The sequence below is a fragment of the Paroedura picta genome, chromosome 10 (assembly GCF_049243985.1).
Source record: "Paroedura picta isolate Pp20150507F chromosome 10, Ppicta_v3.0, whole genome shotgun sequence".
Lineage (NCBI taxonomy): Eukaryota > Metazoa > Chordata > Lepidosauria > Squamata > Gekkonidae > Paroedura > Paroedura picta.
In genome coordinates, this window is record NC_135378.1 from 15700888 (window position 1) to 15714746 (window position 13859).

The 13859-nt window shown below is 50.5% G+C and overlaps 2 protein-coding genes across 2 annotated transcripts in view; one reads left to right on the top strand and one right to left on the bottom strand.

The window, feature by feature from the left end:
• Positions 1 to 1109: 1109 nt before the first annotated feature.
• Positions 1110 to 8520, bottom strand: SMIM20 (small integral membrane protein 20). Its single transcript, XM_077301489.1, has 3 exons — positions 8288 to 8520; positions 3965 to 4021; positions 1110 to 1555 (listed from the first exon to the last, which is right to left on the bottom strand). The coding sequence occupies exons 1-3, from the start codon at positions 8394 to 8396 to the stop codon at positions 1518 to 1520; spliced, it is 204 nt and encodes a 67-aa protein (XP_077157604.1). The 5' UTR covers positions 8397 to 8520; the 3' UTR covers positions 1110 to 1517.
• A 3424-nt stretch (positions 8521 to 11944) lies between these two features.
• Positions 11945 to 13859, top strand: part of SEL1L3 (SEL1L family member 3) — a 44239-nt gene continuing 42324 nt past the window's right edge. Inside the window, exon 1 of the mRNA XM_077301490.1 lies at positions 11945 to 12096. Coding sequence (XP_077157605.1) covers positions 12049 to 12096 — 48 coding nt within the window. The 5' untranslated portion in view covers positions 11945 to 12048. The remainder of the gene's footprint in view (positions 12097 to 13859) is intronic.

Consider the following 13859-nt stretch of genomic DNA (forward strand, 5'->3'; position numbering starts at 1 on the left):
GCAGCTGGCCCCAAAGCCACATTGCAAAACATCTGTCCGGCCAATCAAATTTCTGGGGGCCAATCAGAAGACTTGCTGACCCCGCCCACTTCCTGAAAACACTTGGCAGGCACCAGGAAAGGTAGCAGCTAGAGCCATCGCCTGTGGGAACCACACTGGGGACCCCTGGCGGGGTGGGGAGATTTCAACTCAGAATAATCCAGGTAGTCACAAGAGCTGGGAAAGAGGAAACAAATCCTATATATAGGTCAGTTGCAAAAAAAAAAAAATCACAAAAACGTTCCTCAAACCGTAAGTAGTAAAACTGTGCTTCAAAATCCGTCAGTTCTGGTTGCATATATACATGACTAGGGGAAGGTACTGGTAATGTAACACAATGGGGTTTTCCTTGCTTTTTTCCCACCTTTTGGTTATTGTTTAAAAAACAGCTCACCGAGTTTCTGATACAAACAACACCACGAAAATTCCAAAGGGGGCAAGATTGTAATGAAATCGTACAAAAGATTTGACTACCAGGCATGAGTTAAGCCCACTGTTCCAAAACTTTTTCAATTGTACTCTGGCAGATCACAGTAAATCATCCTGCGCGTTCTCTCACGGGAAAATTTAAATGGAGATTCAGCACTCCCCTCATCGAGACAAAGCAGTGTCCTTTGTTCCTCCCAACGTTCAGAGCCAGCAAAAATAACTAAAATTTAATTTTTCTTCCCGGGGCATCAAGATCTGTGTCTTCTGCTGTGAGAAGGCCTCATCTCAGTATATTCCCTGAGCTTGGCGTCCTGGTTCAGAGCAGCGGCTTCTAATCTGATGAGCTGGGTTTGATTCCCCGCTCCCCCACATGCAGCCAGCTGGGTGACCTTGGGCTTGTCACAGCACTGATAAAGCTGTTCTGACCGAGCAGGAATATCAGGGCTCTCTCAGCCTCACCTCCCTCACAGGGTGTCTGTTGTGGGGAGAGGAAAGGGAAAGCGATTGTATGCTGCTTTGAGACTCCTCGTAGAGAAAAGCAGCATATAAGAACTAATTCTTCTTCGAAGCCAACACCAACCATTTCAGTAAGAGCTTCTTCTGAGGACACCAATACACCAATTTCACATGGGAGCCAAAGGCATGTTACAATGATCTGCTCTGTTTTTATTTATGAGACGGATAAATCAGAGAACACACTGGGTCTGAATGGAAACCTAATTTGTACACACACGGAGGCAATGCATTTCTCTTCTGCAGGTGCTCGGCTAGCATTGACAGAAATACCAGCTGCGTGACATGCTCTGTGTCCAGTTTCTAAAAGCGAATCCTCTTCCTTTCCTGCAGTGGAAACAGAGCCCATCTGCCTTGAAGGAAACATTCAATGCGGTCTGCACCCCTACCGCTAGATAGCCACGATCCGCGTTCTAGAAGCTGCCACTGCAAAACAAGCCCGACGGGCATTCTCTTTGTGGATTAAAAGAACGTGGCGCATTATTGCCGGAATAAGGAAAAGGTAGCCATCCTCAAGGCAGCACTTGTGGAAGTCCTTACTTTCTGTCAAATGGATCAGACCATACTTTGAGTCCTAGGGGGACAAAAAATGTATGAACAAAACACAGATTTTGAAAGGGCGCTGGGACATTTAAATGACGACTTTGGCCCATGGGGAATCTCTGCCAAGGCATTCCCATCGACAGGATTTCCTCCCCTCCCACCTCAACCCTAAATGCCCCCCCCAAAAAAACTCTATCCCCATGGTTCAGAGGACCCCCTGGAACAACATAAGAGAAGAACCAGAGGGAGGTCTGCGGTTGGGACAGGGGAGCCCTGCAGAATCTCAGCCAGCGTGGCACAGTGAGAGTCACCAGGACATAGTGATTAAAGAGTTGCTCTAATCTGGAGACCCAGGTTTGATTCCCTGCTCTTCCACATGCAGCCAGCTGGGCAACCCTGGGCCAGTCACAGTTCTCCTGGAGCTATCTTCAGAGAGAAGCTCACTTAGAGCTCTCTCTCAGCCCCACCTACTTCACGGGGTGTCTTTTGTGGGGAGACTAAGGGAAAGGTGTTTGTAAGACATTTTGGGGAGTGAAAAGCAGGGTAAACCCCCCCCTCCAGCTCTTCTTCTTTTATGTTGGCCAAAATTTACCATGGGGTCCTAATCAGCGTTTCTCTTGCCCACCAGGAAAGCACACAAGTGGCACGCATAATTCCCTAAAAGATTTTCGGGATGAATCCCAAACACCAGCCGCCAACCCATCCGATGAGCACTATTCCGGAAGTGGCAGGATGCCAGTTTTTCAGTTCAGCCTTTGGACCCTGAGGGGCAATTCTGTCAGTCTGGAAGAGGGCAGGGCGGGGCAGTGTATGGAGACGCCCCCCAGAATCCCTGTGGTTCTCATCACTGCATTAGGTCTAGATGGGTCACTGTGTCAGTCTGTCTGCGGCTGCAAGAAAAGAGCCAGAGTCCAAGAGCACCTTCAAGATGGACAAAAATAGTAGGCTGAGGGTGGTGGTGGTGGGGGGGGAGATTTGGTGAGTCGCTGCTCAGGTCTTCAGACCAGTGCCAGGCAGATATCTGGAGAAGTGAGCAGCGACTCACAAAAGCTCACAGCCTGCCACAATGTTTGTTTGTCTTCAAGGTGTTCCTGGACTCTGGACTCCTGCCCTTTTCTTTCACTGGATTAGTATTTCCCAGCACTGTGGTCCTCCCACACACCTGGCGTTGAAGCCTTCCTGAGAGCCAGCCTGTGGTCATGCTTAAGAGCTGCGGCCTCTAATCTGGAGAACCAGATCTGATTCCCCACACCTCCTCCACATGCAGCCATCTGGGTGACCTTGGACCAGTCCCAGTTCTCTCAGAGCTCTCTCAGCCTCACTTCCCTCACAGGATGTCTGTTGTGGGGAGAGGAAGGGAAGGCGATTGGAAACCCCTTTGAGACTCCCTTGGTAGTGAAAAGCAGGGTACAAAACCAGCTTCTTCTTTTGCCCTCTCCTGGGACTTCTTCCCCAATAGACTGACCTGCTACTGTACTCCTAGCAGAGTACAAGGGAAACCTCCTGGCATCTACAGAGATGCTCAGCAAGCTTCCTACACTGGCATGACCCCAAGCGGTCTGTCTGGCTAGGGAAGAAGAATTACGGTCTGTTTCTTGAAATGGAGCCCGGTGTGGCCTATTCTACCCCCTGGCCTTTAGGGGAAATGGCTGTGCAGAAAACTGGCTCTTCATCTGAGAGAACCTACAGAATGCCCACGTGTCAGGTTAACAGTCGTTTAAAGCAGCTAATTTTTCACTATTTATGCACTCTGTAAGACTGCTGCATAAACTTAACAATGGGAGGCACCAAAGGGGAGGGAGGGGAAGGGGAGGGAGAGAGAGAGAGAGAGAGAGAGAGAGAGAGAGAGAGGAGGAGGAGGAGGAGGAGGAGCAGAAGAAGAAGAAGAAGAAGAAGAAGAAGAAGGAGATATCAATGTTGTGGGACAGGACAACATCATCATCGGGAGGTGGTGGGTTCTCCATCTTTGGAAATTTTTAAACAGAGGCTAGATAGGCATCTGACGGAGAGGCTGATTCTGTGAAGGCAAAGGAGTGGCAGCTTACAGTAGATGAGCAATTGGGATGTGAGTGTCCTGCATAGTGCAGGGGGTTGGACTAGATGACCCAGGAAGTCCCTTCCAACTCTATTATTCTGTATTCTATTATTCTATATTCTATGATTCTAGGATCCCACTTGGTTTGCCCTGTTATGCCCTGTTATATGCAGTAGCTATGGACTCCTAGAATCATAGAATCGTAGCATAATAGAGTCCCAGGGTCATGATGAAACCCTGCTTGAGAAAGCCTGGGCTAAGAAGACAACATCAAACTTTGCTTGGAGCACGATAGAGGGTGAATCCCATTTACTTGTGAGTAAGCCTGCTTAGGGCCAGATTGTTCAGAGCGAGGGCAACATTATCCACATAAGCCCACCCCTCCAAGGGAGCATTCAGAGATACCTGTTGGCTGGACGTCTTCTTGGACGACACCGGCTCGGTTTATCAACTGCTCCTTTTCTGAGAAGCATAGAAAGGTGGAAGTCAATCTCGTAATTCAACACACTTGCTCACAAAGATGCCACGAAAGACGGGAGATGACCGCAAAGCCAGGCCTACTCACAACCAACCTCTCAGCTGTTTCCCCAGGACAACAGAATGACCAAAGATGGAAGGCTCTGTCTAGAAAGGCCCCAGCACAAGCTGCAAAAACCGCCCACCCCAGGGAAGCTTCTCCTCCTGTTTTCAAGCCAGTCACTGCTCCAGATGTGGCTCTTCATAAGGTGGGTAATTCTGTTCTCTCACCACACTCAGAGTGATGGGATGATTTGAGCACACCCAGGGCAGAGCCTCAGAAGAACAGCACACAGTGGATGGAAGGAAGGCAGGAGTAGAGAGTGGACAGTGTAAGAAGAGCCCTGCTGGATCTGACTGGTAATCTGTCCAGTCCAGTCCTCTGCCTCACACAGTTGCCATCCACAGGGCAAAAAGGATGAGGCTTTTCCCTGATGTGGCCTCCTGACTCTGGGATTCAGAGGTAGACTGCCTCGGAATGGGAAGGTTCCCTTTAGTCACCATGGCTAGAAGCCATGATGTATTCCCCATCAATAGAAGAAGAAGAGTTGCTTCTTCTATGCTGCTTTTCTCTACCCGAAGGAGTCTCAAAGCGGCTTACAGTCGCCTTCCCTTTCCTCTCCCCACAACAGACACTCTTTGAGGTAGGTGAGGCTAACTGAGCCCTCATATTCCTGATCAGTCAGAACAGAAAAAGAGTTGGTTTTTATATGCCACTTTTCTCTACCTGAAGGAGTCTCAAAGTGACTTCCAACCGCCTTCCCTTTCCTCTCCCCACAACAGACACCCTGTGAGGTGGGTGAGGCTGAGAGAGCCCTGAGATTACTCCTCAGTCAGAACAGTTTTATCAGTGCCGTGGCGAGCCCAAGGTCACCCGGCCGGTTGCATGTGGGGGAGTGTAGAATCGAACTCAGCTTGCCAGATTAGAAGTCCGCACTCCTAACCACTACAAGCATTCTCATGCGGGTCAGATGCATCGTTGCGCTCAGATATATCTTTATTCAAATGAATATATTTCTTATAGGTCACAATTTGGGAAAACCTGGTTTAGGCACTGGTCAATGCTGGACTTTCTTGAGGGTGGGGAGGAAGTCCAACTGCCATAGGCATTGAAACCACTGGAAAATATTGAACGCTCTGATAACAGCCAAGTAAAACAGGTGGGTCCTCCTACGCTGGCAGCCTGGTTGGGGGTTGGACTAGATGACCGATGAGGTCCCTTCCAACTCTATCATTCTATGATTCTAACCCCAGGCAATGCCAGTGGAGCCAAGCTGCAGCCAGGGTCTCTCATGAAAAGCTCGTGAATTTCTAGGAGCTGGGGGGGCTGCTGAAGAGCAACTCCCCAAGAAGACCTGGTGAAAGGCCACGAAATGATCTTATTTCAAAAGATTTTGCTCAGTCGTGCGGAGCTGGCGGCTTTTTTATGACGCTCTTCCTAGTCCACGTTCTCATTCTAGGACAGACCAAAACTCAGGAGTGTGTGTGTGTAGGGGAGATGCTTGGGATATTTTTCAATATAGCTCTTGTTGACGAAAAAAGTCAGCTTTCTCTGTGCTGGAGAAAGGCAACTTCCCTTCCTCCCCCTCATCTAACTGCAGCCTTCTGTGATTCCCACGCCCAGGTGTGCTAGTGAGTAGTAAGGGTGCCAGCTTTGAGGTGGGAAATACTTGATGTTTTGGGGGAATTTGGAGAGGAGAGGGACCGAAGCAGGGAATGATGCCAGAGAGCCCATCCTCCAAAGGAGCCATTTTCTCTTGGAGAAGCCATCTGTGGTTTGGAGATCACTTGTAATAGTAAAGAGCTAGGTGCTACCTGGAGGTTGGCAACCCTATATGTATAAGGGAATCCAAAATAAAAATTAGGTGTGACTTGTGGCTCTTTTGCTGTCTAAATTGTATCTTTTGTATCTTTTTTCTAGCATCTGTTGACTGAATGTGGGAAATCCAATCCAACTGTCAACTTTGCCAAGGCCAGAAGAAACCCTACACGTAGTTCGAGCTCCCTCTGCTGGTCATAAATCAGAATTATATGAAGGAAACCATGAATATGGATAGATTTGAATCCAGTTGCATATCCGGGACCAACAAGAATTTCAGGGTCTAATACAGGGGTCCCCAACCTTCTTATCACTGGGGACCGGTCAATGCTTGATAATTTTACTGACGAGGGACGTCGCCGCCACCTGAGCTCCTGCTCCACTTGCTTTCCTGCCGGCGCTCCTGACTTCCCGCCGCCCGCTGGGGGGTGCTGCTTTTGAGAGCACCAAAGGTGAGCTGGCGGCAGAGTAGCAGGGCAGCCCCTGAGGCAGCAGCCGGGGAGGAGGATGAGGAGGAACCGCGGCCCGGTACCGACTGATCTACGGACCGGGGATTTGGGACCACTGCTCTAATAAATTGCCTTTGTCAGACACCCTGAAGTATCTCTTCAGTGCTCCGGGATGCAGATCTAATGGTTCGCCTGAAGGACGGCTGTCCTCGGAAACGTTCTTAACGAATTCAGAAATATTTCTTGGGAGGGAGCTGGGACTCTCAAAAGTTCATCTTTTTTCTTTTTCTAAAGGCCAAATGTGGAATATTTTATCTTTGAATAAACAGTGCAAATACAAATGTGATTGTAGTAGATAACAGGGCATTAGTAGCTAAACATTTACAGTCAGCACTTTAGATTTCAAATTTCATAGGCTAATCTGTTTTACATGGTTGGTTTCATCTTCACGGCAAATTTGGTTTCACATATTTTTGCCACTTCTACCTACTTATTGTAACTTTTAACAAATAGGCCATATATCAAAGTACAGAAAATCTACCATTATCTCTTGATAACAGCAAATATCTCTGTCCATGATGCACTTCCTTATACAATTCAATATGGCTCATTTAAAACTTAGTGTACTTCTACACTGCAAGACATCTCTGTACAAGTCTTGAACTATCTCTCATTTTAATTGTATCTCCTATAAACACACCCGCAGTAACTCCTCAAATTTTGCAATTGAACTATTTCTCAAGTAAGTTGTTAATTTCACAATTAAAGTATATTCAGTGGGTTTATTTCCCCCTTCTTCTAAGAGTGGACAGATGTCTTACTTCCACTGTGCTGCCCAAATAATTCTAGGCCCTGTTGTCATATATTTGAATCACCCTGAATTTTTGGTACTGTGTTGGGCAGTATGCCTAAGACCATATGCTTAGCTTCTCTAGGCCAGCGGTCCACGAGCTTCCGCTTGCTGCGGACTGCAAGTTGGGGACCACTGCTATAGGCAATGTAAATGTTGATATGTTCAGCATTTCCCATTCATATAAGAACCAAGTCTTCTTCTTATTCAGGTTTTATGCAAGTTATAAGCTTTTGTGTGCAAGTGTACTTCTTCAGACACAATGGAACAGAATTATATCCAAAGAACTGTCCGTGCACGCAAAAGCTTATACCCAGAATAAAGCTTAGTTGGAATGCAAGGTGTCCTTAGGCTCCGACTTCGTTCTGCTGCTTCGGACCACCCCGGCTCCCCACCTGACATCTGGCTTACGAGAGCCAGAGTCCAGCAGCACCTTCAAGGCGAACAAGCTTTGGGGCAAGGTAGTTTTTGTCAGTCACTGCTCACTTCTTCAGATCCCTTGACCTACTTCGCAGGGTGGTTGTGAGCACAAAAGAGCCGTTCTGGGTCTCCATGGAGGGGCAAGGCGGAATGCAACGACAGTAAAGGACAAGATAAATAAATGTCCCATCTGTTCATTGTACTGATCTATACCAGGGGTGGCCAAAACGTGGCTCCCCGGATGGCCATGGACTAGAATAAGAAGAGTTGGTTATATGCCGCTTTTCCCTACCTGAAGGAGGCTCAAAGCGGCTTACAGTCGACTTCCCTTTCCTCTCCCCACAACAGACACCCTGTGGGGTGGGTGAGGCTGAGAGAGCCCTGAGATTCCTGCTCGGTCAGAACAGTTTTTATCAGTGCTGTGACTAGCCCAAGGTCACCCACCTGGCTGCATGTGGGGGAGCGCAAAACCCGCCATCCGCACTCCCAACCACTACACCAAACTGGCTCTCAGTTGCAGGGGCTCATGGGAATTGTAGTCCACGGGCCCCTGAAGAGCCACACTTTGGCCGCCCCTGTCCTAAAGAAGCCCCAGAGCTCGGCTGTTGGGGCAGCCCGGGCAGAGGTCACGTGGGGGGACCGCTCGCGCGTGCGCAGTCGCCGCTAGGACTCACTGTACTCCTCCAGATGTGCCAGGGGCCGGAAGTAGATGGGGTAGAAGGCCGCGCCCACCACGGCCACGAACCCGGCGAAGATCAGGACGCCGCGAGAATAGAAAGCCATGGGGGCGGCGAACTCTCCGCCGCGTTTCGCGTCTCCCTTTTGCTTACTGCACGGAGCTCCTGGCTTTTCTCTTCCGAGGGTCAAGGAGGTGGCCCGGTAGTAGAACCCGCTTTCCCCGCATGCGCAGAAGTGTCCCCGTGGAGGCTCTGCGGTCTTTTGCTGCCCTCTTGTGGCCGCGGTCGGAAACTATCCAAGGCTTCATTGCCCGGTTTTATGATAGAGGAGTCGGGTTGATCTGGAAAGCGACGGAACCAGGAGGACCGTGAAGGTTTAATTCTGGCCACAAGCCTTCGTGTGCATGCACGAGTGTCCAGGCATCTGGCTATAAAGTTTCCTGTGCACACACACTTCTTCTGATATCTGGGCACCAGCTTTTGCTCATGGGCACGGACACCTTTGCAGATAAAATTTGAGTCCAGGGGCATCCTTAAGACCAGCAAAGGTTTATTCAAAGCATGAGCTTTCGTGTGCAAGCACTCTTCCTCAAAAAATTCACCAGGGATTATAAGAGATCAGTTTCCCAGGAGAAAATGAATTCTTTGGGGGTGGACTTTAGGGCCTTGTATTCCACTGAGGTCTCTTGTCCTCTCCAGGCTCCATTTCCAACCGTTATGCAGGAGCTTCTCAACCTGGAACTGGCAACCTTACCCCACCCCCCCTCCACATCCCCTGCCCATGGCCAAAGGGGATCTAGCAGCCCCACGGTGGGAAAACTGGGAATAGTAACACAGAGAAAGGGAAGACAATAGACCAGCAGGAAGGAATTTGAATATAAGAATATAAGAAGAGCCCTGCTGGATCAGACCAGTGAGGGTCCATCTAGTCCAGCATCCCATCTGACACATCTGTCCAGCATCCCATCTAGTCCAGCATCCCATCCCATCCCATCTTAGGAAGCCAAGGCCTTCCTAAGAACATGATTCCTGCTGGATCAAACCAGTGGTGCAGCTAGTCCAGCCTCACAGAGTGACAGGGCATAAAGACAAAGACTTTCAGAAGAACATCCACAAAGCCATACTGGGTCAGACCAGGTGTTATCTAGTCCAGCCTCCTGCCTCACACAGTAGCCAACCAGTTCCTCTGGAGGGCCAGCAACAGGGCAGGGAGGCCGAGGCCTTCCTGTTGCCTCCTGGCTCTGTGATCCAGAGATTCAGTGCATCTGAAGGTGGATGTTCCCTTCAGCAAATGACAAACTGATCTGACCCAAAAGTGAAGTTGGGTGTGTGTAGATTAAAGTTGTAACTGCTGTTCATGTTCATGCCTGTACCTTGAAGAAGTGTCTTTTGCCACCCCCTGAGCATCCACTTGGCTTCTGCCCAGTGGCTTGGTGTCCCTGTGCCAATGCCATCGTATATTATGGGGAGGATCTCTGTAGAGCAGGGGTAATCAAACTGCGGCCCTCCAGATGTCCATGGACTACAATTCCCAGGAGCCCCTGCCAGCGAATGCTGGCAGGGGCTTCTGGGAATTGTAGTCCATGGACATCTGGAGGACCGCAGTTTGATTACCCCTGCTGTAGAGCGTATGAGGCCTTATTGGAACCCAACAGCCAACTAACAGAACAGGCAACAAACAGGCCCCAGAAACTCTTCCTCTGAAGAGAATAGCAGCTACCCATAGCTCTTCCCCTACCATAAATTTTGTCAGTCTTCCAGGTACTCCTGAACTCTGGCTCTTTTTTTATTGCTACAACAGACTAATAACACAGCAATCCATCATTCTCTTCCTCCAGTTACAGCCTCAAGACCCAAGCCTCTCCTTCTGAGAGGGCCGGTGAGAGGTGCCCTTGAACCGATAGTGCCCATATGCCACAGGAGGCAGGTTGGGTCCCGTTTTCTTTTCCGATTCCTGCTGTCTCTCGTGGAAAGCATGGCTCAGTGTGGATATGAACCCAGGGCTCGCCAATGGGATATCCCAGCCACCGTCTGATAAGACCTCTGAGGACTTGTTCCTTCCTCCTCTTTCTCTCCATCCTACTTACAGTAAAAGGTTTGTATGGATGACAGTCTTCATTTTTGACATATGGCAGCCCTATGAATCAGTGTCCTCCAAAACGTCCAATCCGTAACAGCCTTGCAAACAGGGGCCCATGGCTTCCTTTAAGGCATGGGTAGTCAAACTGCGGCCCTCCAGATGTCCATGGACTACAATTCCCAGGAGCCCCTGCCAGCATTCGCTGGGAGGGGTTCCTGGGAGTTGTAGTCCATGGACATCTGGAGGGCCACAGTTTGACTACCCCTGCTTTAAGGGGTGTGTCCACCTCATGATGGGCCCTGCTGCCTTCAACTTTCCTAGCATTACTGTTTTATTGTATTTTTTTGCAGTGGCCGTTATTTTTCTCATTTTACTTTTTAACTTGCTTAATTCAGGGGTAGTCAAACTGCGGCCCTCCAGATGTCCATGGACTACAATTCCCAGGAGCCCCTGCCAGCGAATGCTGGCAGGGGCTCCTGGGAATTGGAGTCCATGGACATCTGGAGGGCCGCAGTTTGACTACCCCTGGCTTAATTCATTGACCTTTGTCATCAGCTGGCCTAGGCCTTCCTTCGTTTCTGACAGGAGGGTCATGTCATCAGCATAAAGGTAAAGGTATCCCCGGTGCAAGCACCGGGTCATGTCTGACCCTCGATCAGGGCCCCTTGATCGAATGGGGGTGGGAGTCGGGCTGGCCTGATCATGACAGATGGCAAAAGCAGAGCAGGATCGACCCCCACCAGCGTCCCTGCATCCCCCCTGGCGTTGGGGAGGGGGCAGGGTTTCCAGAGCTGGGTGGGGAAACGGCAGAGATTTGAGATGGAGCCTGGAGAAGACCAGGGTCCTCAGTGGGGCACAGTGCCCTAGAGCAGGGGTAGTCAACCTGTGGTCCTCCAGATGTTCACGGACTACAATCCCCATGAGCCCCTGCCAGCGTTTGCTGGCAGGGGCTCATGGGAATTGTAGTCTATGAACATCTGGAGGACCACAGGTTGACTTCCCCTGCCCTAGAGTTCCCCCTCTCCCCAAAAGCATCCATTTCATCCAGGGGAACAGAGGGGGTTGCCAGGTCCCCCAGGGCCACCGGTGGGGGATGTGGAGTGGGGTTGCCACATCCAGGATGGAGATTTGGGGGAGGGAGGAGCATGGGGAAGCCCGAGTTCCTTGACGGGATAGGAGACCACAGAGTCCCCCCTCCAAAACATCTGTTTTCTGCCGGGGGAAAGGATCTCTGCAGGCTGTTTTGGGGCCGTCATTCCAGGTCCCACCTGGAGGCTGGCATCCCACGGAACTGGTCTCCCTGGCCTGGGAGGAGAGAGCCCCAGGTCCCGCCTCTGCAGGCCCGGCTCCTCTTGGCCGACCGCCCTCCTGCAGGGCCCTCTGCACGCCCCTCAAGAGCCCCTTTCGGCGGCCGGCTTGGCAGGGAGAGCGGCGCGCTCGTCCTTGTCCGCCGTCGTGGCCGTGGGGCCGCTAGAGAGCCGCGCCGGCCGCTCCTGGCCCAGCAGCCCCGGGGAGGGGAGGGGAGGGGAGGGGAGGGGAGGGGGGCGGTGGCGACGCACCTGCCGCACCTGGCCGCTCCCTGGGAAGCCGGGAAGCCGGATCTGCGGCGGCGGCAGGCAGGCAGGGGAGCCCACGAGGCGCACGAGCCGGAGGAAGCCGGGCAGGGCCGGGCCGGGCCATGGGCAGCAGCAGCAGCAGCTCTTGGCCTCTCGCGGCGCTCTGGCTGGTGAGCACCTGCGGGGACCCGGCAGGCAGGCGGGGAGGCGAGGAGGCGAGCGCGCTTGGGTCCCTCCCGCTGCTGCCGGCGGCCGCGGGGGGCGCTCCGGGCAAGGGGCTGCGTGCGGGGAGACCTGGGGGCCCAGAGGGGCGCCCCCACCTGTATCGCCGGGGTCTAAAGGGGGCGGGGGGCTCTCCCCAGGCACCCCAGGGACTCCTGGCCACGGCGGAGCGAGTTCTTCCTCCTTTCTCCTTGCTTTGCCAAACTTTCTTGCCCCCTCGCGTGCCGTTGCAAATAGGCTTTCGTCGATTCAATGGGTAGCATTTTGGGATTATTTCTTTTCTTTAATCTTTTTTTTTGGGGGGGGGTGTTTAAACCCCTCCAGCTCCCCCCCCCCCCCCGTTGTGCCCAGCGTTGATTTCTGGTGAGCTTCATCCGGAATCCTGTGCACCAGTCTGGCCAACGGGTGACGTTGCAGAGGCGGACAAAGTGGGGTGGGGTGGGGGCCTTGAGGCCCTTGAGCACCTTCCCTAGGACAGGGGTAGTCAACCTGTGGTCCTCCAGATCAGGGGTAGTCAACCTGTGGTCCTCCAGATGTTCATGGACTACAATTCCCATGAGCCCCTGCCAGCAACGCTGGCAGGGGCTCATGGGAATTGTAGTCCATGAACATCTGGAGGACCACAGGTTAACTACTCCTGCTCCAGAAGACCATGGAATACAGTTCCCATGGAGGACCACAGTTTGGCCACCTCTGTGAATGGATCAACTATCACATTAGTCAAGTGTTACAACCTGAGCTTTGTTGCCATTACATGCATAGTTGCTTACGTATTCTACCAATGCACGTGTGAAAAAGAATATTTCCCAAAATGGGGCAGTCCAGTCATGACAATAAACGAATCCGACCATAAAGGCAAATGTCATGTGGAGTTGTCTGCCTCAAGATTTTTTAGAAGCGTTTGAGTGAGGAAAATGATACTGTCTGTTCTTTTAGAGTTGGTATACAGGTATCCGTGGGTCCATGGACATCTGGAGGACCACAGGTTGACTACCCCTGCCCTAGGAGGAAAGCCTCTGGTCATCGGATTCTTAATCCAATCCGATATGAAAGTTAATATTGCCGCATAATGATAGAGACTAAAATCCTGTCCTGCTTAGCCTCCTCTCATTTTGTCATCAATTAAAACGTAATTAACAATTTGGGGCCTTTTAAAATCCCATATAAACTTGTTGATATGAGTCCTCCCCCCCCCCCCATCTTGATGCAGTTGCTACCCTCTATTTTGCAAGCTCATACATTTTAATATTAATTGGCACCATATTTAACAATATACATTTTGGTTCCAGCACAAATTTAACTTTCAATATCTTTTGCATCTCATCATGAATCACAACCCAATATTTCTTCGCTCTTTGGCAGGTCCACCACACATGGTAGAATTATGCGTTTATAATTTGATACTTCCAATATTTGTCACTATAGCTCTTACCAATTCTGACAATATCTTGAGGGGTAATCTAAAAACATTTTGTACCAATTTTCTTTTAACATTTCAAATTCCATAAATTTCAACTCATTGACCCACAATTCCTCACACTGGTATAAACTTATATTCTCTCCAATATTTTGAGCCCATTTTGTCATAGTCTTTAATTTGCTGTTTCATACTGCAGTAATAATTTGTTGATTTTACCTAGCCAATGTTTTATATCACCCATTATCAAATTTTCATGTAGTTTTCTCTCTCAGCTGGCCACCTTCTTTCTTA